The sequence below is a fragment of the Bombina bombina genome, chromosome 7 (genome assembly GCF_027579735.1).
Source record: "Bombina bombina isolate aBomBom1 chromosome 7, aBomBom1.pri, whole genome shotgun sequence".
In the NCBI taxonomy this organism is placed as follows: domain Eukaryota; kingdom Metazoa; phylum Chordata; class Amphibia; order Anura; family Bombinatoridae; genus Bombina; species Bombina bombina.
In genome coordinates, this window is record NC_069505.1 from 27,312,078 (window position 1) to 27,325,542 (window position 13,465).

Here is a 13,465-nt window from a genome sequence, read left to right on the forward strand (position 1 = left end):
CTCTTAACTCCTGCTATTTTCAGGCGGCTGGAATTTTGTCGTTAGAGCTCTAACGCTCACTTCAGAAACGACTCTAAATACCAGCGTTAGAAAGATCGCATTGAAAAGATAGGCTACGCAAATGGCGTAGGGGGATCTGCGGTATGGAAAAGTCGCGGCTGAAAAGTGAGCGTTAGACCCTTTAATCACTGACTCCAAATACCAGCGGGCGGCCAAAACCAGCGTTAGGAGCCTTTTGACGGCTACCGCCGAACTCCAAATCTAGGCCTAAGTTTGTTGCTAGGGGTAATGATTTAACGCTATTATATAGTGAGGGGTCATAGCTAAATAGAAGGCGACTGATTCCTGGTCCAACATGTAATACAAATAAATCTGCTTTCGATAAGGTGAATAAGGGTAGTTCTTAAGAAAGTTAGATGGAAGGGGGGAAATTAGTATGTATGGAATATAAGGGACTTCTGGGTGAGCTCCTCTCCTGGGGAAATGTCAGCTATAGACGATGCGGGAAAAAGGAGAAGGGGTATGACCCGCAGGCAACCAGTACCGGCCGGAAAGGGAGGAGAGGGGCCCAGCAGTGACAGATAATTCGTACAAGCCGTAAATTCACAGCAGAGAATATATTTTCTTGAAAAATAACAATAATAAGATTTACAATATAACTCTCATATATATCCTTAGTATGCAAAAGATGGGGGCTATAGATAGGAGTGGCATCACAATTGAGAAATAGTATAGCCTGTCTCTGTAAGGCCATGGCTGGCATGATATTAGCTAGTTTATGTAGCGTGCATCACCCAAAAGTATTCAACAATAACAGGGAAGGGGTTAATATTTTATGCACAGAACAGTGTTTGGGCCTTAGGATTAAGCAGTTTGAAATAGCCAAAGTTATAGGCACCATCTAAGATGTTAATGTCATTTTAATATAATTGTATTATACCTCATGCTAAAAACAGTCTATATTGGCTCCAAATAAAGATGGGAAATATGTAGGTGTTATCAAAGGAATGCAAGTGAGCTAACTGGCATAGAGACTAAGTCAGGATCTTTAAAATTAACAAACCATAAGATTTTAGGGTGGCACTCTGCTAACACTAGGGATAGAGTTGAACAGCTGTGTTTAATATTATTAATACATGCCAGCATTAACAGCAAGAAACAGGATTGACATAAAACCAGTAAACATATTTAAACTCGTGCCCCAACTTATAACCAGCTAGTTAGAAATGGGACATAGCTGGTCAAAAATTACTGAGAAGTGAAGGTACAGGAGCTCTAAGTCACAAAACTTGCAAGTTGGAGACAGGAATCTGATTGAGATTATAGCCTTATCATTTTGCTCTGTTGTCGGATATATTGTAAGATAGAGGCTGTATAAACCTTGCTGAGTATGCAGTAATGACTGCCAATACAGGCTGTGGATAGGGTTATAGCTACCACCCCTAGGGATCCTTAACAAAATATATTGCTAGTCATTCATAACTCTAGTAATGTCCCTTCATATACATGCTTGGTTCAACTGCCATATGTGATGGTGGATTAGATGCGTGTACCATCAAAACATCAGCTCCATTACCTCATTATGTATCTAACGTACCCTATCTGTCCGTGTTGCAAAGGGAGAAATGGAGCTTAATGGCATTAGATATAATTTGAAATATCAGTATAACTTATAAACACTAAACAATACCCATCATGCCAGCTGTGTATTTCATACCATAAATCTTACCTAGAACATTTTGCAGTCACATATAGCAAATATAATATAAGCAGCACCTACTTCTCATTATTAAATGAGCCCTAACTACTACACATAATTAGCAATGGAGAGAGTTAGCTGAAGCAAATTAAGATGACAGAGTCGAGTTAGTTTAGGCTAAAAACATTTAACTGCAGGATGGAGCCCCTGCGGAGTAATAAGCAGTGTGAAAATTAAATAAGGTACTGTTTCCTCGTTCAACAGTACATTTTCACAAAAATACCGGCTCAGTCTGTGGAAACTAGCTGTTGTTCTCTATGCCTCGGGATGTTTCTCCTAGCAGTACATTGGAGAGGAATGCAAGTTAATGAGGGCTCCCTAGATCACTCCCGCTCTCTGAGGATATATGTTAGGTGGCGTCTACTCCTTCCCACCTGATCTAGGAGCTGTGCGCCACACAGAGTAGCCGCCTTAAGAAAAACATGTAGAGAGGTGTCAGTAGCAGCAGTGCAGGCAAATATGTAATCCAAAAGAAAAAAAAAAAAACAGCAGGTCAGCAACAAGTAAAGAAGCCCCAGACATGCATGCGACCTGAGTCCCGTAAGTTCCCAACCAGCCACAGCATGTCCTGGCTCGAGTGAGCGAGAGTTGGGTGCTCAGTCTCACGCTAACAGAGCTACAAACCCAAATTTATCCCACACCAGTCCTAAGTTTAATCGGCACGCTAGGTGCAAGGGAGATCCTCCAATATGTCTTATTATAGCATCAACAATGAGCCTTCAGGATCAGTAGTAAGACACTAACAGCCAGTGCCATATCAGATGCGTCTCTCAAACTCCCGCGTACATAGACACTCCCTGCTCGTTCTGCTTCCCAAGTTCCGTTCCATGCAGAAGCAGTCAGAGTCTCAAGAGTGTTAAGTGTGAGGGTGGCTTTCACATTTAGGTAAGGAGGGAGAGGGAACTGGAGATGTTGCCCAGTGCTGGTCTGAATGAATCTTTCTGTTCCTGGGGTAGCGGTAAGGATGTGGGGCAGATCAGCTATGCTTGGCTGCATCGGGTCACCACCTGCACCTTCAGAGAGGGTGCCGGTTGAGTCCTCTCTGATCTGCTTCTCCTGCAGTCCCTTAGGAGAATGTTGAGTAGGCAGTGGATCTTCCATCTGGCTTGCCGCATGGGAGTCGCAGTTGGAAAGGTAGGAGACGCCATCTTTATTACGCATCTCCACGATGGTAGCCCTCAAGCTATAAGATTGACTGTCTAATTTAGCAATCAGACCCTCCAGTAGGGAATAAAGATGTGCAGATAACTCTTCCATCCTAAGGCCAATGTTGGTAGAAGGCATATGAGCTTCCAAGACATCTAAAATCAAGGTTCTTGTAGATAAGTTTCAGGAGCTCTAAAGTAGTGCGTCTTGGTGCTTCAGTAGTTGGCTCCGCCCCCCACAGACCCTTAATTTAAATGTATCATGTACACAAAAGAGAGACGTACCTGGAATATAATCCTGGTACCAAAAAAGACAGGGTTTCAGCACTCTTTTTTAGAAAAACTCACAAATCACTTAATTGTAATTCAATAACTTTAATCGTGGCAGTCAAATCCCACACATCATGGGAATAGATCCATGCAAGTATTAAAACACATAAGCATACAAGTTCGGCTCATAAATGACAGCTCAAAAGAACCTGACCGGTCAGGGGTACACGAAAAAGCACATATGAGGCAAAGTATAGATAGCAATAATTTTGCTTAAACACAGGGTTGTATAATAGACCACTACACCCAACTGCCACAGAACCCCCCCACACAATTGACTTGGAAGGTATATCCTGCGCAGGTTACAAACGGGATCTACCTGCTGGCTTGCTTAGATCCCGTTTGTAACCTGCGCAGCAATTAGCCCCTTACATGTAGGGGTGCTGTAAGCAGCTGGGTGTAGCTAAGCCAGAGGAGGTCTCACTTGATATAACAAACAATACTTTGTTCATTCCAGTACTTATGTACATTCCAAACAATGTAACCATTCTTTACAAGGTGCCTAACACAGGTTTTGCTATGTTTACCACTTAGATCCCGGTTCTTATATCTGCCCAGGATATACCTTCCAAGTCAATTGTGTGGGGGGTTCTGTGGCAGTTGGGTGTAGTGGTCTATTATACAACCCTGTGTTTAAGCAAAATTATTGCTATCTATACTTTGCCTCATATGTGCTTTTTCGTGTACCCCTGACCGGTCAGGTTCTTTTGAGCTGTCATTTATGAGCCGAACTTGTATGCTTATGTGTTTTAATATTTGCATGGATCTATTCCCATGATGTGTGGGATTTGACTGCCACGATTAAAGTTATTGAATTACATTTAAGTGAATTGTGAGTTTTTCTAAAAAAGAGTGCTGAAACCCTGTCTTTTTGGTACCAGGATTATATTCCAGGTACGTCTCTCTTTTGTGTACATGATAAATATATATATATATGTCTTGGCTTTTGACTACCATTGAGAAAAGCACATGTGAGGGCTGAAACATTTGGTTTTGTTCATATTAAACGGATATCAAAATCCTGCTGTGCCTGCTTTGTGAGGTTTCTCTGGATAGGGATCACATCCGTTTGGATTCATCACTACCTGGTGCTGTATGTGTATATGGCAGTGCACCAGGTGATTGCTAAAGTGAAGTGTGCCATTTCCACATTGATTCCTATATATATATGAGTAAAAGAACTATGAAAGCATTAGCATACATCTCATGGAAACAGTAGCTATTGTTTCTGATGTGGAAAGAACTGAGCTCACAAACAGGAAAATCAAACTGAACGTGACAGAATGACGTTGGCTGCAAGAGGAGTCCATTGACCCTAATAAACAGTGCTATTGTCACCTACCTCAGCCTGCTCATGGCTTCAGGTAACGTAGGTGACAGGTGGGTGAGTGTGTTGCATGTGAAAGAACATTTTCTTCTAAGTTTGGTTTTTAATTATTCTTAGTGCACGTTTGGCACTTGGCCTGGTCACAGGGCACCTTCATGTTTTGTGCTCAAGCGAAAGACAGAAAAGGCTTAATCATTTTATAATTAAAATTTCAAATATCCAAATATTTAATTGATTTCAATATAGGGACATTATATTACTGAAAATGGATATGCTCTTAATACATTAGATTGGGGTAGCAAGCTCATTATATCTGGGGGCCAATGGCCAAGTGTGATTCTGCGATGAACAGAGTGAGCGCTCTGGAACTGAATAAACTAGGGACTGTAAATGACATTTACCCAAGTAATAGAGTATGGTGGGAGTTGTAGCCCACAATAAACACACACAGTTGTATATGTATCTTGTTAGTGCCAAGTGAAATGATCATTTGGATAAAAAGTGACATTTATCCATCCAGTACATGGCTGGAGTCTACACTGGACATAGCTTGTATTTATATTTATCTAGTTAGTGCCTGTATTGAACTTGCTACACCTCTTGGAACCCTAAAAAATAATTTCCTAATAAACAAGGGAGGGCCAGAAGAAACTATCTTTAGGGCCACATATGGTGCCAGGGCCTGTGCTTTAAGACCACTGCATTAGAGCATGTCATTTCAAGACGAATTAGAGCTTATTACAAATATATACACTTATTACAGCCTGTAACGGATTACAGCATGTAACAGAGTACAGCACATAACAGATTACAGCACGTAATGGATTAGAGCATGTAACAGATTACAGCACGTAGCAGATTACAGCATTTAACAGATTACAGCATGTAACAGATTACAGCATGTAACGGATATGGCATGTAATGGATTACAGCATGTAATGGATTACAGGATGTAACGGATTACAGCATGTAACATATTACAGCACATAACGGATTACAGCATATAACAGATTACAGCATGTAACGGATTAGAGCATGTAACGGATTACAGCATGTAACAGATTACAGCATGTAAAAGATTACAGCACGTAATGTATTACAGCATGTAACATATTACAGCATGCAACGGATTGCAACATGTAACGGATTACAGCATGTAACGGATTACAGCATGTAACAGATTACAGCACGTAATGGATTACAGCGTGTAACATATTACAGCACGTAACTGATTACAGCACGTAACAGATTACAGCATGTAACGGATTACAGCATGTAACGGATTACAGCATGTAAAAGATTACAGCACGTAACAGATTACAGTACGTAACAGATTACTGCACGTAACAGATTGCAACATGTTATACATGTGCTACTTGATAGGGAGATGAGTTTGAACACTAAAGCTCTTCATACAGCTGGGATAAGAAATGTTGTCCTTCCCGGGAATTCTGGGTTTCCAGGCTTGATGACGTGACACACTGTGCTGATATCACTTTCATCCCTGGATTCCCTGAGCAAAGCCCTAGAACAGTGATAGAGAACCTTAGCACCCCAGATGCTTGTGAACTACATTCCCACAATGCTTAGGCACTCTGCAGTCTTGTTGTGCATCATGGGAAATGTAGTTCCGTAACATCCAGGGTTCCAAAGTTATCCTTCATTGGTCTAGACCTTCAGGGATGTAATTTCGGGGGGGGGGGGGCGCAGTTAACAACACATGGTCGTCATCCACACTAAATACATTGTGCAGGTGATTAGGACGAGTCACCATTCTCACTTAAAGGGTTAATAAATAGTCTAATATCTGTAAAGTCATCTACACATCTCACAATATAAAACCGTGAATTGAGTAATATTTCATTAAACCACAAAACAATGATGCACAAAAGAAATGTAACCTTGTAAAAATAAGTTAACAGCCAACAAACATGGCTTCTTTGGATAGTGCAGAATTAACGTTGCAATATCTAGAAATGAACAACAAATTATCTGCAATTGTCTTGTGTTTGGATTCTAGGTTTAAGCGTCTTTGAAGAGGGGAAACAGAATTACGAGGTATAAAAACGGTTATTGATCACTTTTATTGTGTATATAGTTGTCCCAACATCTCAATGTAGCATTTACTTAAAATAAACAGCTGCACTAGGCAGTTTTTGGGGCTACAGTTGGGGGGAGTGGGGTGTTAGAAAAGTGCCTTTATATTGCGGTCTATAGGAACTGTGTGTTTCCTGTAAATATATATGTATATGATTATATACATATATACACTTATAAACACATAGATATGTATATGATTATATACACATATACACTTATAAACACATAAATAGATATGTATATGATTATATACATATATACACTTATAAGCACATAAATAGATATGCATATGGTTATATACATATATACACTTATAAACACATAAATAGATCTGCATATGGTTATATACATATATACACTTATAAACACATTAATAGATATGCATATGATTATATACATATATACACTTATAAACACATACATAGATATGCATATGATTATATACATATATACACTTATAAACACATACATAGATATGCATATGATTATATACATATATACACTTATAAACACATACATAGATATGCATATGATTATATACATATATACACTTATAAACACATACATAGATATGTATATGATTATATACATATATATACTTATAAACACATAAATAGATATGTATATGATTATACACATATATACACTTATAAACACATAAATAGATATGTATATGATTATACACATATATACACTTATAAACACATAAATAGATATGTATATGATTATACACATATATACACTTATAAACACATAAATAGATATGTATATGATTATATACATATATACACTTATAAACTCATAAATATATATGTATATAATCATATACATATATATTTGAAAAAGCTGCAATCGCTGCGCTACTTACCCCCTTCACTGCGCTATGGAAGCACTCTCTCATGAGTGCAATACTTCCTAGCAATTCGAACGCAAGCTCGCGTTCGCATTACGCATAAGGTGAAGGACAATTTTGATGAATTAGTACCTGGTTTTTAATAATCCTATTTAAAACAAGGGCACTTTAATTCATCAAAATTGACATTTCACTGTTTTCTTCTAAAACTTACCTTTTAATCCTGACACCCGCTCCAGCGATTCCCCCGTCCGTCGGAAGCCTCTTCTTACGTCAGAAATGACAAATCCGGCTTCCTCCAATCACGGCTTTCCCCCCGGGGGGGATCATGGCCTGAGGCAACTCCGTGTTTGGAGGAAGTCAGATTCGGGAAGAGGGCTTGCGACGGGCAGATGAAGTGCTGCAGCGGCTGTCAGGATTAAAAGGTAAGTTTTTGAAGAAAACTAGGGAAATGTCAATTTTGATGAATTAAAGTTACCTTGTTTTTAATAGGATTATTAAAAAACGGGCACTAATTCTTTGAAATTGACCTTCACTTTAACTTGTAATACCAGCTCACATTAGCTTGTGCTGGTATTACTCTGTGGACCGCTAATATTGCTTGCGCACGCACTCACAGTCTCACACTGTCACACACACTTCACAGTATCACACTGTCACACACACACACTCACACTCTCACAGTCTCACACTGTCACACACACACTCTCACAGTCTCACACTGTCATACACAAAGGCCTCTAGTTATCAAGCCATCAACCGCAAATACGCTGGAATTCCACAGCGTATTTGTGGCGAGGCTGATTCGCCTTAGTTATCAACCCCTACTGCCCGGCAAATGTAGAATCTAATTACGTAAGCTTCGATCGCTACAGATGTTCCGAACGCAAGTTCGGCACAATCTGACTACTTTTGGTAGTTATCAAACTACTACCAGGTACGCTCCGCACTATTCCGGGCCAGCGTACCTGGATTTCAATCCGTCGCCCTGGAGGCGGCGGATCCCATAGGAATCAATGGGAGTCTGACCATAGCGAAAGCTCATGTTCGCTGAAGCCCAATATCTCATTGATTCCTATGGGAAACGTCTGCACCTAACACCCTAACATGTACCCCGAGTCTAAACACCCCTAATCTGCCCCCCCCTACACCGCCGCAACTAAATAAATTTATTAACCCCTAAACCGCCACTCCCGGACCCCGCCGCAACTATAATACACATGTTAACCCCTAAACAGCCGCTCCCTGACCCCGCCGCCACCTACATTATACATATTAACCCCTAATCTGCCGCCCCCTATACCGCCGCCACCTACATAAACTCATTAAACCCTATCCTGCGGATCCCGGACCCCGCCGCAACTAAATAAATTGTTTAACCCCTAAACCGCCGCTCCCGGACCCCGCCGCCACCTACATAATACCTATTAACCCCTATACTGCCCCCCCTATACCGCCGCCACCTATAATAAATTTATTAACCCCTATCCTGCCCCCCCCTACACCGCCGCCACTATAATAAAATCATTAACCCCTAAACCTAAGTCTAACACTAACCCTAACACCCCCTTAACTTAAATATTAATTAAATAAATCTAAATAATAGTACTCTTATTAAACAAATTAATCCTATTTAAAACTAAATACTTACCTGCAAAATAAACCATAAGATAGCTACAATGAAATTAATAATTACATTGTAGCTTTTTTAGGATTTATTTTTACTTTACAGGTAACTTTGAATTTATTTTAGCTAGGTACAATAGTTATTAAATAGTTATTAACTATTTAATAACTACCTAGTTAAAAGAAATACAAAATGACCTGTAAAATAAATCCTAACCTAAGTTACAATTAAACCTAACACTACACTATCATTAAATTAATTAAATAAATTAGCTACAAATACCTACAATTAAATACAATTAAATAAACTAAACTAAATAACAAAAAAAACCACACTAAATTACAGAAAATAAGAAAATATTACAAGAATTTTAAACTAATTACACCTAATCTAAGCCCCCTAATAAAATAATAAAAAAAAAATAATAAAAGTCCCTACCCTATTCTACATTACAAAGTAATCAGCTCTTTTACCAGCCCTTAAAAGGGCTTTTTGCGGGGCATTGCCCCAAAGTTATCAGCTCTTTTACCTGTAAAAAAAAATACAACCCCCCCCAACATTAAAACCCACCACCCACATACCCCTGCTCTAACCCACCCAAACCCCCTTAAAAAAACCTAACACTAACCCCCTGAAGATCTCCCTACCTTGAGTCGTCTTCACCCAGCCGGGCCGAAGTCTTCATCCGATGGGGCAGAAGAGGACATCACAAGAGCTGCTGGTGCAACGCTGCCCCCTACTGACTCGCGGCCAATCGGCCGCCAGCAGGGGGGGTGTCAATCAACCCGATCATACTCGATCGGGTTGATTTCCGGCGATTCCTGTCCGCCTACTCAGAGCAGGCGGACAGGGTTATGGAGCAGCGGTCTTTAGTCTGAATACTCGACAGAAACACGGCCCTTCAAGCTCCGTACGGAGCTTGATAAATATGGGCCAAAGTCTCACAGTCTTACACTGTCACACACACTTCACAGTCTCACACTGTCTCACACACACTCTCACAGTCTCACACTGTCACACACGCACTCTCACAGTCTCACACTGTCACACACACACACTTACTCTCACAGTTTCACACTGTCACACACACACTTTCACAGTTTCACACTGTCACACACACACTCTCACAGTCTCACACTGTCACACACACACACTCTCACAGTTTCACACTGTCACACACACTCTCACAGTTTCACACTGTCACACACACACTCTCACAGTCTCACACTGTCACACACACACACTCTCACAGTCTCACAATGTCACACACACACTCTCAGTCTCACACTGTCACACACACACTCTCACAGTCTCACACTGTCACACACACACTCTCACAGTTTCACACTGTCACACACACACACTCTCACAGTTTCACAGTGTCACACATGCACAAATACACTCTCTCACAGTTTCTCACACACACATACTCATAGGGGCCAATTTATCAATGTCTGTCCGACATGATACGCTGTAGCATATCATGTCCGACAGACATACACTGTCGGCATTTAACATTACACAAGCAGTTCACCAGAACTGCTTGTGCAATGCCGCCCCCTGTAGATTTGCAGCCAATCGACCCCTAGCAGGGGGTGTCAATCAGCCCGATCGTATAGGATCGGGCGGATTGCAGACCGCAGCCTCAGAGGCAGCGGACCAGTTTTGGAGTAGCGATCTTTAGACCGCTGCTTCATAACTGCTGTTTCCGAAACAGGGACATCAAGCTCCATTCGGAACTTGATAATTCGTACCCATAGTCTCAAAGTTTTAAAGTGTCACTCACACACACACTGTAACACACACACACTTGTAAAGTCTCACACTGTCACCCATACACACTCTCTCACAGTGTCACACCAACTCTCTCACAGTCTCACACTGTCACACACACTCTTACAGTCTCACACTGTCACACACACACACACACTCTCTCATAGTTTCACACTGTCACACACACACACTTTTACAGTTTAACACTGACACACACACTCTCTCACAGTTTCACACTGTTACATGCGCGCGCACACACAGACACACACACAGACTCACAGTTTCACACTGTCACACACTCTTACAGTCTCACACTGTCACACACACACACAGACTCACAGTTTCACACTGTCACATGCACACACACAGACACACACACAGACTTACAGTTTCACACTGTCACACACTCTTACAGTCTCACACTGTCACACACACACACAGACTCACATTTTCACACTGTCACATGCGCACACACACAGACACACACACAGACTCACAGTTTCACACTGTCACACACACTTACAGTCTCACACTGTCTCTCACACACACACACACTCTCTCAAAGTCTCACACTGTCACACACACACACTTTCACAGTTTTACACTGTCACACACACACTCTCTCTCTCACAGTCTCTCATACACACACACACTTTCACGGTCTCACACTGTCACACACACACACACTCACACTCTCACAGTCTCACACTGTCACACACAAACTCTCACACTCTCACAGTCTCACACTGTCACACACAAACTTTCACACTCTCACAGTTTCACACTGTCACACACAAACTTTCACAGTCTCACACACACACACTAAACCAATGGTGTTTAAAGCAAATGGTGGGCTAAGCTAATGGTGCACTAAGCTAATGTTACACTATGCTAATGGTGCGCTAAGCTAATGGTGCGCTAAGCTAATGGTGTCCTAAGCTAATTGTGTGCTAAGCTAATGGTGCGCTAAGCTAATGGTGTCCTAAGCTAATGGTGCGCTAAGCTAATGGTGCGCTAAGCTAATGGTGTCCTAAGCTAATTGTGTGCTAATATAATGGTGTGCTAAGCTAATGGTGCGCTAAGCTAATGGTGTTCTAAGCTAATTGTGTGCTAATATAATGGTGTACTAAGCTTTTGGTGCGCTAAGCTAATGGTGCTAAGCTAATGGTGCGCTAAGCTAATAGTGTGCTAATATAATGGTGCGCTAAGTTAATGGTGCGCTAAGCTAATGGTTTGCTAAGCTAATGGTACACTAAGCTAATGGTGCGCTAAGCTAATGGTGTGCTAAGCTAATGGTGCGCTAAGCTAATGGTGTTCTAAGCTAATTGTGTGCTTATATAATGGTGTGCTAAGCTAATGGTGTGCTAAGCTAATAGTGCTAAGCTAATTGTGCGCTAACCTAATAGTGTGCTAATATAATGGTGCGCTAAGTTAATGGTGCGCTAAGCTAATGGTGTGCTAAGCTAATGGTACGCTAAGCTAATGGTGCGCTAAGCTAATGGTGCACTTAGTTAATGGTGCGCTAAGCTAATGGTGTGCTAAGCTAATGGTGCACTAAGCTAATGTTGTGCTAAGCTAATGTTGTGCTAAGATAATGGTGTGCTAAGCTTATGGTGCGCTAAGCTAACGGTGCGCTAAACTAATGGTGGGCTAAGCTAATGGTGCGCTAAGCTAATGGTACGGTAAGCTTATGGTACATTAAACCAATGGTGTGCTGAGCCAATGGTGCTCTAAGTCGATGGTGCGCTAAGCCAATTCTTTTTCTAAGTCGATGGTGCGCAAAACCAATGGGGCACTAAGCTAATGGTAAGCTAATGGTGGGCTAAGCTAATGGTCGGCTAAGCTAATGGTGCGCTAAACCAATGGTGTGCTAAGCTAATGTTGTGCTAAGCTAAAAATGCACTAAGCTAATGGTGCGCTAATCTAATGGTGCGCTAAGCTAATGGTGCACTAAGCTAGTAGTGCTAACTAATGGTGCTAAGCTAATGGTTCGCTAAGCTAACGGTATACTAAGCTAATAGTGATCTAAGCTAATGGCACACTAAGCGAATAGTGTGCTAAGCTAATGGTGTTCTAAGCTAATGGTGCGCTAAGCTAATAGTGCGCTAAGCTAATGGTGTTCTAAGCTAATGGTGCTCTAAGCTAATGGTTCACTAAGCTAATTGTGTGCTAATATAATGGTGTGCTAAGCTAATGGTGCAATAAGCTAATGGTGCGCTAAGCTAATGGTGTTCTAAGCTAATTGTGTGCTAATATAATGGTGTGCTAAGCTATTGGTGCGCTAAGCTAATGGTGCTAAGCTAATGGTTCGCTAAGCTAATAGTGTGCTAATATAATGGTGCGCTAAGTTAATGGTGCGCTAAGCTAATGGTTTGCTAAGCTAATGGTACGCTAAGCTAATGGTGCACTAAGCTAATGGTGCGCTAAGCTAATGGTGTTCTAAGCTAATTGTGTGCTAATATAATGGTGTGCTAAGCTAATGGTTTGCTAAGCTAATATTGCTAAGCTAATGGTGTGCTAAGCTAATTGTGTGCTAATATAATGGTGCGCT

At 41.1% G+C, this 13,465-nt stretch overlaps 1 protein-coding gene across 1 annotated transcript in view; it reads left to right on the forward strand.

The window, feature by feature from the left end:
- The first annotated feature begins 4,884 nt into the window (after positions 1-4,884).
- LOC128636191 (beta-1,4 N-acetylgalactosaminyltransferase 2) overlaps positions 4,885-13,465 on the forward strand; it is a 115,572-nt gene continuing 106,991 nt past the window's right edge. Inside the window, exon 1 of the mRNA XM_053689238.1 lies at positions 4,885-4,974. Coding sequence (XP_053545213.1) covers positions 4,885-4,974 — 90 coding nt within the window. The remainder of the gene's footprint in view (positions 4,975-13,465) is intronic.